Here is a 24499-nt window from a genome sequence, read left to right as displayed (position 1 = left end):
TTTAATTAGTGTCAAATGGTGACTGTTATACGGTTCCGTACCCGAAGGATGCCAACGGGACCCTATTACTAAGACTCCGCTACTCCGTCCGTCCGTCCGTCTGTCAGCGGGCTGTATCTCGTGAACCGTAATACTACAGAGAGTTGAAATTTTCACATAATGTGTATTTCTATTGCCGTTTTAACAAAAAATAATAAACATTACAAAAAAGCCGTCATAAAAACTTATAATAATTAAAAAGTGTTATTTCTTGTACGACGATGGTATACGGAACCCTTCGTGTGTAAGTCCGACTCGCACTTGACTGATTTTTGTTGTAGCTAAATATTATGCTGGCATTTGACCGTAATCACACCTGATTATAAGACGTAGCGGTGCAGCTTATGTAGAGCACGTCTGGTTAGAAGATATCTATTTACTGTAGGTGACGGGGAAAACGGACGCCGTAGGAACGGTATTCCATTTTCCACCATCGAAGGTTTTTACACATAATTTTATCATCACGTCACTACAAATCTTTCTTTCATTGTCCGTTCAAAAACCTAAAACATTACGATAAGGAGCTGTAGCTATTAATAATGTTCTTCGACAGGTATACTAGGTAAATAAAAAATTTGTATTCATTGAATTTAAAAACCAGTTGAAAAAACTACAATCGAAAAACACGGTTAAATTTTCAATATTTAATTCCTTTGAAGGAAAAATATTGTTTCACGTTGTTTCAGTATTATTTCACGTGAACTGCAAAAGGGAAATGAATTCCAATGAAACAAAAAAAATTGTTATCTATACGATATGCGGGCGTGTAATAAAATAGCCTGCTGCCTCCTGTCGCTCCAGCCGAGTCTCGAGGGACGTTTCTATTTTTTCTTTTTAACACTATTACTGAAAAGTTCTAGGTCGAAGACACTGTTCGCACGAGTACTTTTTAATGCGAGTTATTTTTAACGTTTTTAATAGACCCTTTTTTGGACTTATCTTGTGTTAAGTCCCGCAAATTGCTATTGCGCTGGAATCATGTCTCATTAACATCGAAATGACGTCAGCCGAAATGAAAATATACCATCAGCTCGAAACTTCAGTCTAGTGCTGACGTCACTAAAATGGCAACCACGCGCATTAGCAATTTGCGGGACTTTATATACGTTGGGAGTTTTTTATTCGGTTTATACTTTTTATACATAACCTAGGGAAACTTACATTCAAACAAACATATACATTCGGAGTGCGGATGAACGCTTTTTAGCTCTAAAGTCTGTTAGTTGCGTCTGCGATGTCAACCGACCGAAGTTAAGATTAATATTTTATGTGCTATAATACCTATTTATTGTTTTATTTTGAATAATTGTTAAATACTAGAACGTATTGCACTCGACAGGTCGAGATGGCAATGGGGGTGGGGACGCCCCGCATTAACGCGGTGCGGGTGACCGCGGGTGACGTGCGGGTGTACGGGGCGACCCCCCGCCTCATACCCCGATTGCCATCTCATATACCTACCACTATATAGTATAAATATCAATATAGTAATTGTTTTGTTCCCAGCCTACGACCAGGTCGGATCTTATAGACGCGAAGGTAGTGGACGGTCACGTGATACCCCACCAAGTCCTGTTCACTCAAGCGACGCCCGACACTAAGGAGTTCAAGAGCTTGGCCTTCAGTGACAACGTCAAAGTCATCATCTCCTTCACCACGAGCATGAATGGCAAAGAAGAAATCAGTAAGTACCTGCTATAATGTTTAGCTTCCATCAAAACCCAAAATAGCGAGGTTGAATTTCCTTGGTCAACAGAAAAGGTAAGTACATACCTATTCGGGATGCGTGTGAATTCTAACGGCCGAAATTAAATACCTAATCAATCTAGCTGTAACTTATCGAAGAGTTGCCATATGTACCTATTTCTAAGGTCGCTGTAAGTTACTTAGCAACATTCTTATTTGTCAAAAATACGCACAATTTTTGATAAATAACAACGTTACTAAGCTACGTAGCTTATCGACAGATTATAGATCAGTAACCTCTACTAATTACTGGTGTGCCCATTTTTCAGTGATAGACAGATAGATTCAATACTACTAATTCCAGTCGTAGGTCCTCCTACGGCATGCGTTGTAGGTTGTAGGTACCTACGCCCCGCACACCCGCAGTTCACCCGTACAATCCCGCACCGGGTTAACGCGGGGGCTGTGTGGACGTCCCCACCCCGATTGCCATCTCGAACTGTCGCGTACTCGACACTCGTTATAATATCGACACCTCCTACGTATAGTATCGTAACCAACAAATTGGCGAAAATGACTTTTACCGATTTTCAAATACTTTATTACATATATTATCGTTTGGCCTAATCAAATTTTTTTTATTTACAATAGAACCTTAGATAATAAGACTGTAAATTATCGTATGTTCATCTTGATCGAAGTAAAATGTAGTATGGTGTAGTTCCCATACAATACGAGGGGGTGGGGTCATCGTTGAGCCGCGCGACCGGATCGTAACTGTTAGTACCGATTAATTACGCGGGAGAGGATTCTATGAAGATAGAAGGTGAATTATGTGTTTCTCTAATATTAATAATATCTTAATATGCAAAAAATATATATAAATATAAAATTGTATAATACCCATAGTGAAATATCTTAAGTATGACTTACCATATTTTACTTCGATCTCAGTTACTTTTCAAATATCGTAAGTATATACTTAAGATACTCTACGATGGAATCAATATATACACGGTTCCCGTATTTGTACTTACAATACTTTACGTCGGAATTTCTTCGTGATTTTCTATCCTATGTTGTATTTAAGATATTTTACTACGCTATGAAAAATAACTTACAATAGTATTCTTTTCAAAAAATCTCAATTATAAGATATTTTGTACTTTTTTTCACAGAATCACCACTCCCCTCTGACGCAAATATTGTGGGAATAAACGAAATGATGGATTGCTTATCAGGTTTTGAGAAAATACATCAAAGACATAGTGTTTCACTTACGTAACAAAGTAGGGAACAGTGATGTTAAGCAAAAAGTTTTAATTAATTCGTTGTACATGTATATTTTATCATATATTTTTCATAGTAGGATGAGTATTTAAAAATAAAATTTCAAAATTATAAAATAGTTTGTCCCTTCCTTTAGAACTAGATGAAGATTTTTCAGCAGCTATTCAAAATATTACACAATATCCATCACCAGACTGGACAATAAATTACCTAGATTTTAATTGCGATAACTACTTTTGTCCCTGGTTTGTTCACCACTATAGTCTGTTGATTCAACCTAAGCTAATTTGGTTTACACTCCGCAAGCAAACTCGCCATTGTCTTCGTCCTCATACAAACTTCTAGGAAAAAGAAGAACGACCCAAGAAACGGAATTATCAGACGTTGACATGTTACTAAATGGAAAGACAACAAAAGGAAAGTGCTAAGAAACTTCGGCAAGCAGTATGAGTTAATGAGAGTAGTGATGGTTACTGTAAGGTGTGGTAAATCTTTGAGTCCTACGTATCATATTATGAAGAAGAAAGAATACTAATTTTCAATAGGTTTTGGGGTCATGGCAAATTTGGTTATGAAGCAAATAAAACGCAAGGTTTTTGCTGATACTGAATATAAGCGTTATTTTACTTAAATTTATAGACTGGTAACATTGAAACTCAAGGAAATCATTTAACTGTATGTCAAAAGATGTTTTTAAACACATTTTCAGTAAATGAATAATGTGTGTACACGTACGTACGCTGGGCAAAGCAAAAAGGAAAGCTTTACATAGTTGAGGAATTAAAATACACCGATTATTTAATTAGGAAGCATTGTCAAAGGGAAATGGTTGAAATCACTCATGGGGATAAAATGCAATGGAATAAAATAAGAGACGTCTTTGTCAAACCTGAAGATTCTTTTAAGTTGTTTTATAAAAATGATTTAGCTGCTGATTATCATATTTTATCTATGAAGGCATCTGCCAGGAAACAATGTGTATCCACTGTTCTGTGTGACCATAGACGGCTGATTTCAAAGGCAAAAATGATGACTTAATGTGCAAGGCTCAAATCATCCCCAGTGCTCTACATGATTTTTTCCCAAAGTATACCAGAATAAAATTGGCAATTAATTTGGATTTGGCTTAATTTTTTAGAATTTTTTTTTTATTGTTTTACTAGTTTTGTAATTTTAAAGACTGAGCAGTTAAGTTTATTATACTTAAGACCAATAAGTAAAGAAAGTTTATTATATTTTTAGTTTCTGAAAGAGATTTTTGTGTCGCGGATTTAAATTATTATATATATTATTTCAAAATTGTCTCCGTAATTATAGGGATTTAATAATGTTTTCGAATATAACACTACTAGTAATATTACAACCATAATAATAATGAAAAAAGCATTGATTAGTTTTTAAGTTTTCGAGAGTAGTTGATGTTCATTTGGACTGTTGTAATTATGAAATACATTATATTTTAGTTTAAGGAAAGAAATTATTCCTCAATATATTACCCGCGTTACGTTATAATGACTTTAATCTATAGTATACTTTCGTAATACACATTATTATTTAATTAGTATGAATGTAAATTATCGTATGTGTAGCAAAAATTATTTAATCCTGCATTATGTTCGACGTAAATTATAGTAAGTACTATATACAATAAAATACGATTGCAATTTTCCAAAGTAAAATATCGTATGTGAATTTTAAGGAAATCTGGCAAAAAAATCAAGTAACCTTTTCAAAGGTAATGTTCCACCCATAAAAATGTAGCTGTATGCGAAATTTGGTTCCTATACAACAGTATTTGACCTCATGAGCATCATTAATCTGCTTGCAAAACTTTAAACAGCTCTACTGTAAAGTTGATAAAATGCAGTTACGATATTATACGTAGGAGGTGTCGATATGTGGATCCATTTTCGCTGGTCAATCGAGAGCGGGAGATTTCTAAAATGTGGTCAGTGTGAAGTGTCTACCGATTGGTGATTAATTTTTAAATATCACTAACTCTGATGATGAATTTAATCTATTAGAACCTGTTTGGAATTTCGTAATCCAAGTACCTACACTAACTTCTTGACGATCTATTTATTGTCCCATATCCATACTAATATTATAAAATATGCGAAAGTGTGTCTGTCTGCTAGCTTTTCACGGCTCAGCAATTTAACCGATTTTGATGAAATTTGGTACAGAATTAGCTTACTTACATAGGCTACTTTTTATCCCGGAAAATTAAAGAGTTCCCACGGGATTCTTAAAGGCCCCACCCGTTTAACCGATTTATATGAAATTTGGTACAGAAGTAGCTTGCGTCCCGGAAATTGACACAGGCAACTTTTTATCCCGGAAAATCGAAGAGTATTCCCACAGGATTTAAAAAAACCTAAATCCACGCAGACGAACTCGCGGGAATTATCTAGTATAATATATTTATATAAGTCCCTTTATGTAACTACCTATCTATATTGAAAACTTTAGCAATATTCTGTAACTAATATATTTTGATTATATTATGTAGATGATTACCCTAAGCCTGATTAAAATTGTTTGCAAGGTCGATAAGCTAGGCCTAATCAAACAGTTCGTAATTCCATACTCGTACAATTCTCTAAAATCTTGCATAATATTAATATTATAGTTTAGTAGCTGATTCGCCCAACTTTGCACAACTAAGTAGACTAAATTATATTTAAGACTAATTGTGAATATTTCGATTTGATATCCGACAACTTTTTGTTACGGAAAGTGAACCTATATATGAAACAAAATATAAAGATGTGTTTATGTATGTAATTATTTATTATGTAGACATAAGGTATTGTAGAAAGTCAGCCCACATACAAAAACGAAAAATTTACTGCCATTTTATAGGTTTTGTATTGGTATGCAATTAAAATTTTAAAAATTTTGTCATGTACAGACTGTTCTAAGAGTATGGATTAAATTAATCTTCAACGTATTTTCAAGGTATTTTTGTGAAAAGACGTAACGTTAAATTGTTATGAACACTCACTCACAGGCGTCCGGTTTGTTCACGATGTTTTCCTTCACCGTTAAAACAAGTGATATTTTTAATTAATTAATTAAAACGCGCATAGACTAGAATAAAGAAGATTAATTAGATTAAAGAAGGCTAGAATAAATTAAGTTATTTTTTTCTTTTTAGTGGTCGTGTTTATTGAAGTTGTTTTTTTTAGCGTTCCGTACCTCAAAAAGAAAAACGGAACCCTTATAGGATCACTTTGTTCTCTGTCTATCTGTCTGTCTGTCAAGAAACCTACAGGGTACTTCCCGTTGATCTAGAATCATGAAATTTGGCATGTAGGTAGGTCTTATAGCAGACATTCGTGGAAAAATCTGAAAACCGTGAATTTAGGGTTAGATCACACACAAAAAATTAAATTGTGGTCATCAACTAATAATTAGTAATTTAAATTTTCGAAGTAAGATAACTATATCAAGTAGGGTATCATATGGAAGGGATTTACCTGTGCATTCTAAAACAGATTTTCATTTATTTTTATGCCTTATAGTTTTTGAATGATCGTGCAAAATGTCGAAAAAATACGACTGTAGTACGGAACCCTCAGTGCGCGAGCCTGACTCGCACTTGGCCGGTTTTTTAATTTAATCAATTACTTTGTCTAAACAGCTTTTGTGAAGTCGAACACGGTTGCTGGAGATGCGAAGCACAGCCGAGGAGTGGTTCTAGCAGATATCGTGAGAGCAAACATACCCGTTAAAAACGGTGTTGTTCATCTCATCCAGAGACCCTTGATGGTGGTCGACACTACCATCGTGGATTTTCTTAAGGTGAGACTATACATAGATTTTCGTTATCAAATCCAATAATGATTCCAATTTCAAAACCATAACATTTAGTCAATACCAAACCCCACAAAGATGCAATAGGTAGCATACGTGTAATAATATAATTATACTTACGCATATTGAACAATTTATATGATGGAAACCTTTGGAAACAGACACCGTATTTCTAAATAAACATTCAGAAATTAACGAACCAGTTCTCAACAATTTATTACCTATGTAAAGTTTCCTTATTTATAAATTAACTTTTGGACGACATTCTTAAATTTTTTGCTCCATTTATTTGGGAACCAGGGAAGGAAGGTAAAATGGCGAAATTTATTATAATAATTTATTGTGAGCGTCCTATTTTTTATACATTTAATACTGTTTGGAGCACGTTTCATATCTACGTTAAGTGCCTTTGAATTTTTAACCAACAATTTTGTATGTTAACTACAACTGTTAATGTTACGCTTGTAAGTATTATTTAAATTTCATGGCTGTACATTGAAGGAAAATTTATAGTTTAGAAAATATCAAATTGTAATAGTAATTATAATGTTACATTATGATGAAAATACTTAAATACATAAGTTAAGTTTGGAGATCTGGATATTGGTTTGCTTCGGATTCTAGTACGAGCAGAACCTATACGAACTTAGAGCATAAGTAGGTATGAGGTTACCTTTGCACGTATTTATTTTTTAAGAAATTACTTTTTGCTAAATCTGCATAAACATAATAATAGAGCGGAGGCACTAACGAAAATTTATCCAAGAAACGCCTGAGGTTTGTGTTAAAAGGTAAGCAACGTAGGTATAATTCATTTCATACACATCGTATTTGACGTCGATTTATTTAGATTTCCTTTCATTAATATTTAATGTTCATTTACTTATATTTAAAGGTAATATACTTACTTGGTTATAATTTTTCATAAAATGTTTCTACTGAGGTACCTACCTACTTATTTTTTTTTTGAAATAGTTTATTTCTTACTATTTGTAGAATATTATCCTTTAAGTATGTTATGTTTTTGAAATAATTATAGTAGATAATAATGTATTATTATCTACTATAATTATTTCAAAAACATAAAAGGTACTAACGTAATGAATTACCTACAGAAAATAATCTATTAATCACTTCGTAGGCAACTAAATATTCCTTCCCCACCACTTTCAACCATAATCCTATTAAATAAGTAAGTGAGAAAATAGGATCTGAAAGTGATAAATTGCCCGTCACTTTACTGAATAAGTATTTGAAATAGCCTACGTAAATTGAATATTTTTTATAAAAGCGTCGTTACAGTGTACAGTACGTGGCAGAAAATATTTTACATCGACCTTTAGAAAGAGATAGCGGTTTCGTAGAGCGTTGTCGTTGTCTCTGTCGTTGAGACCGACAAAACGTCACATAGGTATGAGTTACAGAGACAACTACACTCCATATATCTATACTCCATACTATGATATTATTATAAATGCAAAAATGTGGCGGTCTGTCTGCTACCTATCCGTTTAACCGATTTTGATGTTTGGTACAAAGTTAGCTTACAGTACGAGGTAGAAAGTAATGTACATCGGCTTTTAAAATGACATTTCGACTTTGTAGAGCGTTCTCTGTCACTCATACCTATATGACGTTTTGTCGGTCTCAACGACAGAGACAACTCTACAAATCCGCTATCTCGTTCTGAAGTTCGATGTACATTACTTTCTGCCGCTTACTTACCTTAGCACCGGGGACACTGGCTACTTTTGTCCCCGAAAATCGAAGTGTTCTCACCGGATTTTCAAAAACTTAAATCTACGTGGACGAAGTTGGGGACATCAGCTACTTAATACAGAGATAGCTTGCATTCTGGAGATGGGCATAGACTATTTTTTTATGATGTGGGATAGTTAATAAAACTATATTTATAATATATACATACGCGGACAAAGTGGCAGGCATCATCTAAGTAGTTTGTTATATTCCTTGTTACATGTTTATGCTTCCTTGTCATGGATCCTGCATGAATTTTACGACTCTAGGGAATTGTAAGTATTGTCTATACCTACCTTGCATGAACTTATGTACTTACATACTCGATACCTAAATAGTCACTCTGATATGTATATATTCTTTGTCTAGTTAATATTATTATGTCATTTTAATTTACTTTATTAGTCATACACCCGTAGCACTTTTAGGAACAAACGAGCAAGAGTTTTGAAGGTAAGGTATAATATATTTATTAATTACGAATAATTGATAAAACTCATATTATAAGCTTTAGTACCTATAGTCTCCGTATACAAGCTGTGTACTTTTCTTACGTGATATGATAAGGAAAATAAAAATTAAACAGTGTGAAGTGTTTCACGCGATTACGATTTTTGTTTATTTTGTTTAGTAATTTCTTCTGCTGCACTAATAAAATATTCGAATACACACGACTTCGGATAGTAGAAAAACCTTTATAATCGTTGAATATAGTCAAAAATTTACGATACACTCGTAAAAATACAACAATTTTTCCAACTGAAACCAACAACAAAAACCTCTTGCAAATTCTCTCTTATGCTCACCCAAATAGTACCTAAGTATCTTTTCTCAGTCTACATTTATTTAGCATATATATTTATTTTCTAACATGTCATTCGTCGATTTTAGTGCCACAAACTTGTAGTTAGGGAGGCGAGGTAGCTAAATGGCGTAATTCAACGGCGCCGTCGAGACCTATCAAAATCGAAAGATAAAATAATTTCGAAAAGAAAAGCTCGTATGGTAAAAACCATTTTTAGCGGTGAGTTTGGCGTGTACGGTTCTTCAAAAATGTTTAAAAAAACAGTTACTTGGGCATTCTCGAGCGCGTCAGATATTCATACTACGTATGCCCCAAGTGCCTCTGATAACAACGGTATACTAATCTGCCAGTTTGCGTGGTGGGGGTAGGCATATAAAGTAGTCAAAAATGCAAAAAAAAAAAAAAAAAACTCGAGCGCGTCAGATTTTCGGAAGGGGTGTTGAGTAGGCGCCAAGGAAGCTCCCTTTAAAAAAACTGACGATTTCGGCGCGACGATAAGTTACGATGAATTTTTGAAAATGCAAAAAAAAAAAGTTTTTTCAAAATACTCGAGCGCGTCAGATTTTCATAGGGGAGGTTTATCTCGGTATCCTGAAAGCAAATTTTCTTAATCTGACAAAAATGTTGGTGGGTTCTCTTAATCTGACCGAAAAAGGTTTTTTGGTTTTTTTTCCTTTCTTTCTCCTTGATAAAACGGGGAATTTAAGAATGACAATAAAGCGATAGATACAACCAACGTAAATGTAGATGAAATATAGTACGAATTGTATTATTTATTGTATAAAAAAATTAAATGATATAAAAATAGTAATTTCCCGAAATTTCCCTTCTACCGCTTTTTCCCCCACCATCAATGTTGCGAAATTAAGGAAAAATACTGGTAGGACGGCATATTTCCGCGAAGCGCTCAGTCTGTATTACATGTTTATGGCAAATTCCTCTTTGTTGCTTCAATTCTTCACTTTCTTTTGCTTACGGTACGTCCAAAAAACAATGTGAGGATCAACAGGCTATTGAATAATATACATACATGAAACTGTACATGTTAATGATACTTTTGTATACAGATACGCGTAACTTTTTCCGAGTCCACGAAAATTGTCGAGAAGCTTTAGAAAAAAAAAATTTGAGATATAATAAAAGTCACATAATTTAATTATCGTTATTTCATATCAATTTTTTTAACACCCTCAGTTTTCGAGATATACAGATATACTCAAAAAACCGGGAGTTTGAGTTTTTATGATGCTTTAAGTCAAAAAGTTTTAACTTTGGACAAAAATGTAAAGAGACCTTTTTTGTGTAAAATAAAATTACCTTTTTTGTTTATTTAAACTTTTTTTTGGTAAAATGTATCGTTCGCGACTTATATGCCGCAACGCGTTTTTCGGAAGACGAAATGGCTCCTCCACACTTCCGGTCATGCGGAAACCGGCAGATTTTGTATTTTTAGTAAGTTTTAGATTATATTCTTCAAAATAAAAAAAATAAAAATCGCGCTCGAGAATGCCGGATTAACGTTTTTTTTTACAAGTTCGCGACCCTATAACTCGGCGACGTCAAGGACTTATCGTCAGATTAGTTAAATTTAGTCTTAAAACACTAAAATCAACCCCCAATATCTTAATCTGACGCGCTCGAGTATTTTAGACTATCGATTTTTTTTACTAATCTGATCGTCTATCCTAGGCGCGCGTCACTACATATAGAGCTAAATACTTTACAAGGTTGTTCTATTAGGTCTAAGGTATCACTCATATCTTAAACTGCCACGCTCGAGTATTACCGAAAATTCCCCTATTCGCCTCCCTAACTATTGCTTAAAAGTATCGCTAAACGTTCCATATGATATATCGTGCGCTGCCAGATGTGTAAACGTTTCGTTTACAATAATATAATATGTACCTACACGTACATTACTAAGGTCTCGCAACTTAGACTGAATTATAATATCGTTTAATATTGTGTTTATGTCTGATAACCTAATAATACGCTCTGTAAAGCTTTTAGAAATTAGATTTAGAGAATATAATATCTTATTGTGCCTGAATTGTACATAGGTACAAGCACTGCTTTATTTTAATATAAGATTTTATAACTTCATACTATGTTTAATATTTTATTTTTATATGTTAATTGCGACCCGCCCGCTAGCTTCCATAGCAGAAAAATTTCCTCCTCGATCGTTCCTCCTTGTGTTGGGAACAATACGCAGAGAAACTTTCAGTTTTTATAAAATAACGAAGGTCGGCCACTCGATGGCTCTCTCTCTTTAACATAGAAAATGAACGATGAATCACTTAAGTATAAAATTTTAAAATATTATAAAGTAAGTACTTACTTACTTTATAAAACCGGCGAAGTGCCGTCAGACTCGCGCACCGAGGGTTCATTTTGCACAATAAATCAAAATCTATAATTCATTAAAATAAATTAAAATCTGTTTTAGAATTTGCAAGTAAAGCCCTTTCATATGATACTCCACTTGGTATAGTTATCTTACTTTAAAAATCATTATTTTTTTTTTTTATGTAACCACAAATTCACGGTTTTCGGATTTATTCCTTTACTTGTGCTATAAAACCTACATACCTACTAAATTTCATGATTCTAGGTCAACGGGAAGTACCCTATAAGTTTTCTTGACAGACACGACGGACAGACGGACAGACAGACAACGAAGTGATCCTATAAGGGTTCCTTTTTTCCTCTTGAGGTATGGAACCCTAAAAATACTTATCTATAATATTCCTTACGCCTCAATTTTCACAAAATATAATTAAAGCATATAAACATAGAACTGAAAAAAGTAGCGTATGCAAAAGCTAAGCAATTTTAGTGCCACTTAATTAACGAAGTGTTTTGCCAGTGAATAGAGCTAGAAAGGCTAGAATAAAATATCTATTAGTCGGTGTGCTAACTGCTCATTAACGGCAACTCGCCGTCACTCACTCCATACAAACGTAACCAGTTTGGTTTTCATTTGAATATTAACCAATCAAACTGGATGTAATTTTGAAGACAGTAAGACTGTAAATAACAAAAAATAGCATGTGGGTACGTTCTATATTATGATTGTAGATAAATAAATAATAATAAAAACCTTTTAGAAACTTATATCTATATCTGTAGTTTGCCAGATTTCCGTAAAAATTACTAGTTTTAAAGTTACACGCGCTTAGAGATTTGTTAAGTTTGATTTGATAACTTTGAAACTGAATAATTTAAGGGAAATCTGGAAAACCACAGATATTAGTTCCTAGAACGTATCTATTAAATTTCAATGAGTTTGATTGTTTAGTATGAGAGCCATACTACGTTTGTTTGGACTGCGCTACGAATAAACGCCTCTTAGCTGGAAACAAAGCGTTCACTAATTACTTTTTCTCACCAGGAAAAGGAGGACGGTCCCCTGTGTAAATTCTACGAGGTGATCATGGACTTGGGCGAGCACAATCAGTTTCTAAATGAGCTTACTCTGGCGAAGGACATCACCCTGTTTGCACCTTCCAACGAGGCGTGGAACGAAATTAGTGTACAAAACGTTATCAGGTGGGTTCGAGTTGATTTCCATAGAATTTAATTTTCAAAACTGGCTTGATTATTTCCTATTCAGGTTAGGCCTGAGGTTTATGGGCGAATTTAAAAATCTATTTCAAATTGTCTACGAGCTTGATGATGATGATGATCAACCCATCACCCGCTCACTACAGAGCACGGGTCTCCTCTCAGAGAGAGAAGGGGTTTGGCCATAGTCTACCACGCTGGCCATGTGCGGATTGGTAGACTTCACACACCTTTGAGAACATTATGGAGAACTCTCATGCATGCAGGTTTCCTCACGATGTTTTATTACCTAATGTTAAATAAGTACCAAACTGAAAGTATTCTTTTCCTATGTAAATATAATAATTTAGTAAGCATTCTTATTAGGAAACGCATTTCTTAAATAAGGCTATAAAATTATTAATGTGTTTAGTATATATTGTACCTAGGTATGTAAAGGATTTATAAAATTTAAATATTTTTTAGGAATCATCAAAAACTGCAAGAAATTTTGAATTTGCATTTAGTGCGAGAAAGATTACCGTTAGATGCAATTATTCACAACAACATGAACCAGGTATGTTCCTTCTGTCAGTTTAAATTTTGTTTTTACAGAGCACATTTTTTACAAAAATTGTAATGTTTCACAATTGCCTTATAAATTATTGCACTTGTTATGATGGCTACCCACGGTGCGTGATTTGGCATACATTCTATGTTTAAGTACGGCATACGTCCGCGACGCGGGTACGTCTGCCACTGCTGCCTCGAAAAATGTCGCGTTCCTAATTATTGTATTCGATATCATTCATCGTGGAAAGCAGTATTTAATAATAAATTTTTTGTATAGATCTAATGTAATAAACACAAATGTAACACTGCTAAAACTATTAAAGTAGATTCAAACTAAAACGAATAAACATTTTCTATTAAAATATTCACTGTTAAATTTAGTTTCTTTCAAAATAAATACGCTCTGCAAGATTAAAAAATTCGTAATAAATTAAACTGCTCAACGTTCACTTTTATTTATTCTTTTGCTGCTTCGCGGAACAGCGCCCTGGCTCAGTATGTTGAGTAAAACTTAAACAATTTTAATCCTCTTCTCATTTAGTTGAACTCATTCTTTGTACTAATCTTTCTCCGTCCATCATTGTTTTGTAATCGTTCTTTCTGTTTCAATGTAAGGGATGCTATTTCCATTTTGTACAACTTCATAAGCCGTGCACCATTAAGGAAAGTAAAAATCCGCATGTTCCTGGAAAGTAAAAAGATACCTATCTAGATCATTAGTTTTTGAAATGAACGAAACCGATTGCATGTGACTTTTTTAGCTCGCTACAGTATACAGTAACATACGTGTAGCTATCATAAGAAGTATAGAAAGATACAAATCTTTGCATGCTCTACATGTTATCTGAATGTCTGTGTTACCCTGATAAAATCCCTGTTTTATATGAATTTTACTTACCTATGTAAATTTTAAATGTGCGAACCGTGTGAATCGTGTAAAAATTAGTTGATCATTTTCAAAATTTCTGTTCAGACATGAATATGTTGTGGATTGTACATGGTAGACATAATGTTATCTAGGAATTATAAATTGATAAAACATAATTTTGCCGTCTTCGAGCGTGGCGCATCGTTGGCGTCGCGTCGAAATAATAAAAGTTAGAACCCAATTACGGAACGAATGAGCAAATAAACAATGGCACCATCGCAGATTGGCGCGGTATCAATAATCTGTTTTATCACGTATATCTTATTAGTAATTAGGACACCTAATCGACATCAGCTTGTTCGATCGCACATCCGATTTCACTGAATCACTTACTCCCTCAAGTAGTTACTTACTTACTTATGTAAGCCCACAGCGAATTTTCACCGCGAGAATTTAATCGCAGAATTCTGTGACATATTATAGAAATTGTATGGAGCCGCACGCACTCGCGAAGAAGATACGCGCGAACAGCTTCATGCAATTTTCATGTCGCAGAAAAGTCACGCGATAAAATAAACGCAGTGCGGGCTTAGTCTAAACGGCAGAATTAATTTAGTGTGGATGCATCTTATGTGTAAACATTTCAATATATTTATATTTTTAGATATATCAAGCACCAACAGCGTTACCGCGCAGGTATTTGTATTTCAACGTGATAAACTCTCAGAACAACATGACATTGACCGTAGAAGGAGGCGGCGTCAATGCAACAGTAACACAAACCAACATCGCCGCGACCAACGGTTTCGTTCATATCATCGACAGAGTGCTGGGCATTCCGTATACTACTGTGTACGAAAAGATGAAGACGGACCCTATGCTAAAGTTAGTGTGGAATTTATATTTTATGCAAATTTATGTCGAACACATTACATCAATTTACTGTTAAAATGTTAGCTTATAATATGTTTTCACTTTAACCTTATTGTAAATTATCTATTTACTGGGTATGTTGCCACCTAAGCCTCAACGACGCGTTTTGGGTTAGAAAGCTGTGACGAGAGCGGTATAAAGCTCTCGTCACAGTTTTCTACCCCTCTCCAGTAGCAGCCTTAGCGGTTTTTTTTTCATAACCACACCAATAGCTTTCCTTCCAGATTTTATAATATCGCTACGAAATGTAAGAAATCACTTACCTCTTATATCTTACTGCGATACGCAAAAATACAGCATTCATAACACTTCACTTACGTCGAATATTTCCATGAAAATGTACAGCAGAGTGTAGAGTGAGAGCATTCAAAATACAATTTCAATTTTAGCATCACATACAATCTCGGCAAGCGGCAGATGTTCAACCTGCAGCTAAACGAGCTGGAACACCGGTACACGTACTTCGTTCCCCGCGATCACGCTTGGCTCAAATTCCAAATAAAGCATCCCTCTGCATACAACGCTCTGTTTAAAGAGGATTTCGGATATTACGTAAGTGTGCAATGCTCAAAACATTTGATATTCTGAATATTGTCCTGAAATCACGCCACATAATATGCGTACCTACAGATTATATTATTTGTAAATGAATTCATCGATCTTTTTTTCAAAAGCTTTTTTAAGTGATAGTGATAAAACGTATTAAAATATCAATATATTTTTTAATTATTCATGTTGCCATTAAATTATTCATAACGCAATGTAAATTATTTCGTAGCTTTCAATAAATTTAATTAACTTGAGTGACTGTTATTTTTCTGTTAAATAATACCTACATATAGTTATTTTTTTTATCGTCAACACCGAATCTACTTGTTTGATGTTTTTGTAAAAAACTTTGTCACTGGGTGAAAGTATCTAATTTTGGGGGATATTCTACCGTAGCGGTCTGGAAAGAACTGGAGCGTAACTGTTTAAAAAAGGGCCAATAAACTTCTCTACGTATACCTACGTCGTAGCCTAAATTAATTTTTAGGGGAGCTGAGCAAAAAAATGTGAAAAATTTACATTATGTAGGTACTTTATCTCCGCCCTTTGAGGCTTCGCTTTGCGGTTGTCATTATTTCGATGTACTTACTATTAATCTTACCTTTAGAAAACGTTGTTAGTATTTCGAAATTTCTCGAAAACTAATCGAATCTAGCCAAGATATCAGGACACATTAGGACTAAACTTGCCTATATGTTTTTAATAATCAATATCATTGTTTTCAGACCAAACAAATCCTGGAGCGGCACATGATTCGAGCAGATCGTTCATACACTGTTTCGGATCTAAAACTTTTGGCTAACGAAACTCACCCGTTCGTTCTGCCCACTTCAAGGGACCCTCTCCGATTACGCGTCAAGGAGTCTGATAAGAGTAAGATTTTGTTTCACTTATTTATTTTAATGTTCTCAAAGGTCTGTGAAATCTACCAATCCGCATTTGGCCAGCGTGGACTATGGCCAAAACGCTTCTCACTCTGAGAGGAGACCCGTACTCTGTAGTGAGCCAACGATGGGTTGATTGTGATGATATGATTATTTATTTTGGACTCGAATATTTGGACTACAGAAATATTTGGGCAGGGCACATAGTTCAATCAGGCAGATAGGTAAAAACAAATCTGATCACAAAAATATTGAGCTAGGTATTATAAACTATAATGAGAACGCAGCCAATAAAGTCAATAATAACGTTACTTAATGTGAATATAGCGTTTGGGAGTTTATATGTTACATTTTTTGAAACAAGCTACACTAAAATTGATTTGGCAACTATTATTTTGCTTTTTACTAATTCCTCTAACGTTTTCTTTTTTTAGTTAATTTAATTTACTTATGAGGTTTTTTTCAACAGATTACTACGTCGAGTGGAACGGTCGTTGGATCCACGTGTTCAGACCAGACGTGGAATGCACTAATGGCATTATTCACGTAATAGATGAGCCTTTTGTACTTGAAAGCGACATCAGAGCTACGGGTAGCGCGGACAAGACTCGCATAGCTTACACTTTTAGCCTCCTGTTCATTTATTTTATCTTTGCTAGGATTTTGGAATAAGCGGTTCATATACTTAAATTGGTCACTACTCGATCAAATTGTTTTATTGCTAAAAGCTAAATTTCTAAAGCATTTTATATACCCTTTAGATCTCAAAATGTGCAAAATAATGAACTTTACTCAAAAATACGTTTACGTGACATTAAAAAATATACGAGTATCTTTTATAATTTGGACATTGAGTTAATGTTAAGTTTTAAATCGAATTATAAACATCCATTTGAGGAACTTTTGTTAAGATAAAAAAAATGTCTTGTCCATTACAGCTAATAAATAATAATAATAATATCGTAAAATTTTAATACTATTTAAATTAAGTAGGTTCTGAAATATACAATACTTAAGATGTTTAGATAGTTACCAATTTAGGTATAAATTATAATAAATGTGCGACCGGGAAAGTGATAAGTAACTTGATAGTAGGTACTTCACAAGTTACAAAAGATTATAAAAGCAAACAAAATCTCAACGAGCATCTATTTTATGTTAACAATACCTATATAGCATAGGTGATATAATGAACTAAGATGACTATAGACCACGAAAGTTTGTATCGGGTTCCTAAAGGAACAATTGATTCTGAATTTTTATGTATAGTTGGAATTGGATGCTATTGTAAAAAATTTATTATAAGACAAACGATTACCTACTTCAAAATTGAAAAGTAAATCATATGAGCGTTTGTTCGCAATTCGCAGTCATCATCTAACAACTGTATGTAAAATTATTTCATTTTGCATAGACTATATTATAGACATTAATTCTCACTCGGTGTTTTTCTTTGAGTTATTAAAAAATCATAATTTATCATAATTATGAGGAAGTTTAACACTGCCACAGATTTTAAGCAATTCATTAAAAATGACAAATTGATTTAAATGTCGTTTAGAATTTTGTGTGTGTAATATTTATTATGATGAATAATTTCATTCAAATGAATCAAATAATTTTTTGAATCAATTGAAAGAAACATTATTAACTTGATTTTTGGATCGTTAATTAGGTAGGTACTTTATTAAAGTCTTCTAACGTATGGATATTTTAAAAAAGCAACTTATGAAATTTAGATGGATTGATCTAATTTATTTTGCATTTTTCTGAAGGTGCGAATTAAAATGATTCGTCTTAATTTGTGGACAAAAAATGAAACTTAAAAAGTTTGTGATGATTATTTGGTTACGATCGAATGTCAAAGCCTCCCATGGGACGTTTCGGAATTGTGATGAAATTAATTGAATAAATTACTTACCTTTTATTCATGTTGACTTAATAATGTCGATCATAATGACATTTAACTAAAAAAATAGAAATTATTTTAGTCCACTTAAAATAAAGCTATAATTTTTCTATAAATAAGAAAATCCTGGTTTTTTTAAATAATAATACCTAGGAAAGAGGAAAACCTACCTAGTTAAAAAAAGACATAGGTTCCTATATTCCTTGGTCCTGACCAAGTAGCGAAAATCAAAATACAGTGAGAAGATATCATTTATAGATATCATATAAGGATAACAGTAAATAAACATCTTGGAAGAATAATATTATAAGTTTGAGAGGCGAATCGGGTTATTAAAGTTGGCAGAATGTTTAGCTAGACCTCGGGGTGATATTTTATGCAATAAGTAGCCATCAAAACAAACCAAGTCTTGAAACTTTAAGCCTCAGCCCCCATGTAAGCTCACTTCAAAAGTTGTATGCTATGTTATACAACTTTCTTTCTGAAAATTGATTAACTTATTTACAGCTAGGTAGGTACTTAGCACCGGATGATCCAAGCCAGTTTGGCTACTCAGGTGAATAATTTGGTATCGCACCCCTTGTATAAATAGTACTTAGTATAAAATTACAAAAGTAATTTTTACCCAAAAAATTTACATAATAAATAATTGAAGACAAGAAAGACCATAGGTACATAATTATTATGACGTGTTAAAGGCGTAGTCGAAAAATTTTGCAGTTAGGTACTTTTTAGTAGGTATCTGGCAAAGAGCAAGCGTTACCTTAATAATATTAATAATAATAATAGAATGGATTAATGATAATGTACACCATTATAATTTTTTAAAGTTGGCAGAACTTCTAATGATTCGAGATGTGGTAAATTAAGGCATCGCAATTTTCAGGCTTGAAGTTCATGAAGATAAAATAATCACGAAAATAATAAAAATATTATATGAGTACAATTTTGATATGACGAGCACCCTATGCTATAAAATGCTGCATTATTTGCCGTTGTACCTAGCTAGGAGTATTTATATAGTTGTTGACTTTCCACGGTGCGTGATATCGCGAACGCCTCCTTTGCGGCAATAATATGTCGTATCTCTTTCATCTGCGAGTTGTGACATAAAAGATACGTACTGCGCGGCATAGACGCGTCTGGCACGGACGATATACCTACTTGTATTATCTATACTAATATTATAAAAAGTTAAAAATTTTAATTTGTGAGTTCGTATGTAGTGTGTAATATTCTTCGGAATTAATGATAAAATATATCCGAGAATACATAAGCTAATTAGTTTTATAATAAACTCATGCGTGACGGTTTGTAGGATCACATAATGTGGAAAGTTGCCTTTTATCTATGGCTAATATTATACTTCACAATATTATTAATATTATACATTTTATAATATTATTTTAAAGAAAAATATTTATTTCTAAATTATTTATTAGATACATAAAAATAAAATAACTTATAGCTATGCAACTTTCCCTCTATTGCCTCTACCCACTTGTAGTGCCTTGTTTTATGAAAACCTTTTTTTCTTTTCTTAAACAATTTTACATTCCACATTTATTTTGATAGTATAGATTTATTTACATTTTTGCGAATGTCTTAAGTGTTTTGCATTTCTCTAAATTTTAGAAATTTAACTAATGTTTGGATATAATTATATAATATACCTAATCAGAATATTAATTGAGATAATATTTATTCAAGATATATATTATATAATATTTACTTATTTTATAAAGTTTTCGTTAAAATACCTACTGTAAAATGTTTGCAACGTATAAAATGAAACAATTAATATTTAAAAAAAAGAAATTTTATTTGTATATAGAGATGGGAGTGCTTATAAACTATGGTGCATTTGTAACTATTGTTAAGGCATCCACACATCGCACCATTTAACCGCAGCTAGCTACTTTCAATCACATATTTATAAATTTCGTTTTTGCTCCATGTGTCCATTCAGCTCCTTTCAGCAATTGGAGCAATGGAGCAATTTTTGCTCCATTCAGGCATGGCCTGTCCAAACGCGAATGAAACGACATGCCAAACATAATTTAAATCCAACCTAATAAAGTGAATAATGTTAAAAACCCAAGTTTTATGAAAAAACAGGTAGCGTGCGGTGTGTGAATTGTCTGTAAAATGAATTAATTATTTTTAATGAATGTAAATATTTTTTGTAAGTTTGTATAAGTTAATATTAATTAATGATTTGGTATGAAATCTTGACGCGACTGATACTAATCATATCGAAAACACTTAAAGCAATTTTCATCAGTATTAAAAAGAACAGAAATGCTGCGTTCTGATATTTCTCACATATAGACAAGAATTTTCGATTAAGCTCTTAAATGGTTACTACTATTAACAATATGACTGATTTTATATGAAACATTTTACACTTTCATAAGGCAGCATTTCTCTTGGCGAGTGAGTCATTTCATCTGGAAAATTGTTTTGTTAAAAAAACTCTTCGTAGCGCCACGATTGTTGTATGTTACTGTTCCTTGTCGAATTGATAAATATCACAACAAATATATGCGTAGATAAAACGTAAACAACAATCGCGATGCTTATTTAGCCAGTGTGTTAAGAGTTTTACATTAAAAGAAATTGAATCAAATGTAACATATTATTTTCATTTAATTTTTAGCGTAAATATTGTAGGTATGTCATTAATGGAAACCTCGTAAACCAAAGCTTATCTTATTTAAATGACCTCTATTTATGTCTATCTATGTAAGCTTACAACCCCAGGGTAAAGATTATGATATAGAGCGCTAACGTATACATAGGGCAACAAAAATGTTTGGACAGTTGCTTGCGATATTCTTATGTATGATATTTGTAGTTTTTAACCGACTTCAAAAAAAGGAGGAGGTTCTCAATTCGACTGTATTTTTTTTTATAACAACTAGCTGCCCCGGCGAACTTCGTACCGCCTAACAGTCGATTCTTTTTCAGGATTTTTTTATTTTTTTCTCTCCGTAAGAACCATCCTCGTACTTCAAGGAATATTATGAATAAAGAATTAGCGAAATGGATTCAGCTGTTCTCGAGATTTGCGATCAGCAACACATTCAGCGATGAATTTTTCCAACTGCAAAGTAAATTAGGTGCATATTGTAGTGTTTGATCATTTCAGCAACTAATAATTAATCGTAACCAATTGTATATCACAGAAGCTCTGTATCTTATCTTTAACTCTGCAACTACTTACAATAGTACTAAATCATTATTATAGTCAATAAATGTTTTCAATTATATCTAATAAGGAGTTCTATTGACATAACTAAGAATAACTTTAGATGTACGCGGGGTCGAATTGACCCAAGACAATATAAGTTTTGACCAAATATACAGCCAAATATTTGGTTAAATGCATTCGAGTTCGATGATAATATTATTGATGTTATTACCTTAAAATGTATCAATTACGATAAACGATGTATGTACCTAAGTGTTTTCAGAATAAAGAATATGGAAAAAATATTATGTTTAAATTAATGTATTCAACCTGAAAATGCAATAACAGAATTAGTTACACATATCATTATCATCATCATGATCAACCCGTCACCCGCTCACTACAGAGCGTGGGTCTCCTCTCAGAGTGAGAAGGGTTTTGGCCATAGTCTACCACGCTGGCCATGTGTGGATAGGTAGATTTCACACACCTTTGAGAACATTATGGAGAACTCTCAGGCAAGCAGGTTTCCTCACGATGTTTTCCTTCACCGTTAAAGCAAGTCATATTTAATTAATTAAAACGCACATAATTCCGAAGAGTTAGAGGTGCGTGCCCGGGATCGAACCCCCGACCTCCGATTAGAAAGCGGACGTCCTAACCACTAGGCTATCACAAGTTCACTAGTTTACACATAGGGGCAGAGTATACGTCAGTCGCCAGGCTGGTTTTACGAAATATCTATTTTGGCTCTATTGCAAACAAAATAAAATTGAAGCGACTCGTGAACCATATAGGATCTGAAATTTTCACAGAATGTGTATTTCCGTTGCTGCAATAACAACTAATCCTAAAAATTTCAAAATTGCCGCCATGAAAATTACAAAAAAAGTTTTATTTCTTGTACGATGGTACGGAACCCTTCGTGTGCCAGTCTGCCTCGCACTTGACCGGTTTTTAAATGACGGACTGGATGAAACGACCTATAAGGGTTCCTTGTTTTACTAGGTACCCTAATAAAAAATAGAGTTGGCTAACTGGACCTCTTCACGTAAATGTGAAGAGCACGCAATATACTTACTTACTATAGCACGTATTTGTGCTACATAAATAAAAATCCATTTCCTTTCATATTTGTGGTCTTTTCAATGAAAAGGTACACTATTCATCTTACAATATAAATAAACGACAGCGATACACAAGTGATCGTTTTACAAAATAAATTGTAAGCTTGTTCAGTCCTCTTTGTAAGGGAAAATAAAAGTTCCTGAATCAATTTATCTCGGCGCTGTGATGGAAACGCTTCGGGTGATCCACGATGTAATGAATTGAACATCTACCCACTCGTATTCTAAACAGGCTACAATTTATTTTCAGGCAATATAGGGTGTAACCAGAACGCTAGCAAAAACTAATCGTTATTGTCTTATAGTGCCTAAACACAATCCAATAGGTAGGTACCATTAATGAATAAGTAGGTAGGTACCTACTTATTTTGCTACTTCGAAATATTCATAATATTTTCTAATTTTATACTATAAATTATGTACTAGAATCAACCTTAAAGGGTAGAGCTTTTTTTCTATGAACAAAGTAGGTAGGTACGTAAAGGATATATAGTTTTTGTAATCAGTTTATAAAATGCCTACCAAAAATTTTAATATTAATGTGGTACTTAAGATTCATTTCACGCAAATTCTTGTAACAACTTAAACCAAGATTTTCCATAAGCCTAACTTGTTAGCTTATGATTACACTCAACCAAAGTAACTAGGCGTTAAGTCGATCAAAAACTAATTTGAGATTATCTTGTCGTAATCTATATGCATTATCCTACTCTTGGCGGATATCTACTAACGCATCTGTGGCCAGGAGCTCGTTACGCAAGTTAGTATTGCTAGCAACTTCAAACCCACGGAACCCATTAGACATAGTTGTTACGGATCGTAGTTTATTTAAAAGCCGTTTAATTTTCTAAATGATAGTGAAAAATTGATTGCAGTTGGTATCTTATATTTATTATTTATCGTTTGGTTTGGGGTTCCGTAAAATATGACGGGCTTTGAGAGTTCCATGCTCTAAAAAGTTTGGGAACTCCTGTAGTATGGGTACTTGCAGTAGTAAGTAGTAAGTATACCTATCCTTCTTTTTACCTAAGTACTTTTCTTGTTATGTGACTTAGAAGACAGGAAGACTCGTAAAGGAAAAATAGACAAAAGGCACCGCTGATGAACGATGTTATCTGCATCTTGAAGACACGTTGCAGTTTAAGCGGTTTTAAAAAGCCGTAAAAGCTCTTCCTGTATAGAAGATCTCTCGAGGGAGATAGTGAGCTACCTATTTACATTCAGTAAGCATTTGATTTGTCACATCGGGAATTTAATGCTACTAATCTACCTATATATCCAACCATTTCATAACTAAAGTTAAAGCTCAAAACTAAAATTTGATAACAATTGTCTATCTAAAATATATTTTATTATTATATATATTTGGCTCCTAATTTACTCCCTTGTTGAATATTCAAAAATCATCGAGCCGAGTTTTGCACGCTATACATTGCGGGTTTGAAAAATATTAAATCACTAAAACTGCAAAGAATACACAAATAAAAAAGATAAGCTTTTTCATAATATATATTATGTAC

General features: G+C 33.4%; 1 protein-coding gene across 2 annotated transcripts in view; it reads left to right on the top strand.

Moving 5' to 3' along the window:
• Window positions 1-22149, top strand: part of Fas1 (fasciclin 1) — a 111579-nt gene extending 89430 nt beyond the window's left edge. Inside the window, exons 6-14 of one of the 2 annotated variants that reach the window (XM_034973723.2) lie at window positions 1546-1723; window positions 6662-6822; window positions 12792-12949; window positions 13430-13520; window positions 14000-14011; window positions 15049-15269; window positions 15707-15869; window positions 16592-16739; window positions 17220-22149. In XM_034973723.2, the coding sequence (XP_034829614.1) occupies window positions 1546-1723; window positions 6662-6822; window positions 12792-12949; window positions 13430-13520; window positions 14000-14011; window positions 15049-15269; window positions 15707-15869; window positions 16592-16739; window positions 17220-17422 (1335 nt within the window). In that variant the 3' untranslated portion in view covers window positions 17423-22149. The remainder of the gene's footprint in view (window positions 1-1545; window positions 1724-6661; window positions 6823-12791; window positions 12950-13429; window positions 13521-13999; window positions 14012-15048; window positions 15270-15706; window positions 15870-16591; window positions 16740-17219) is intronic. The other variant, XM_034973725.2, reaches the window with a different exon arrangement.
• The last annotated feature ends 2350 nt before the right edge of the window (window positions 22150-24499 follow it).

This window comes from Maniola hyperantus, chromosome 12, assembly GCF_902806685.2.
Source record: "Maniola hyperantus chromosome 12, iAphHyp1.2, whole genome shotgun sequence".
NCBI classification, from domain to species: domain Eukaryota; kingdom Metazoa; phylum Arthropoda; class Insecta; order Lepidoptera; family Nymphalidae; genus Maniola; species Maniola hyperantus.
The sequence above is the reverse complement of the archived record's forward strand: the minus strand, read 5'-3'. Positions and strand labels throughout refer to the sequence as shown.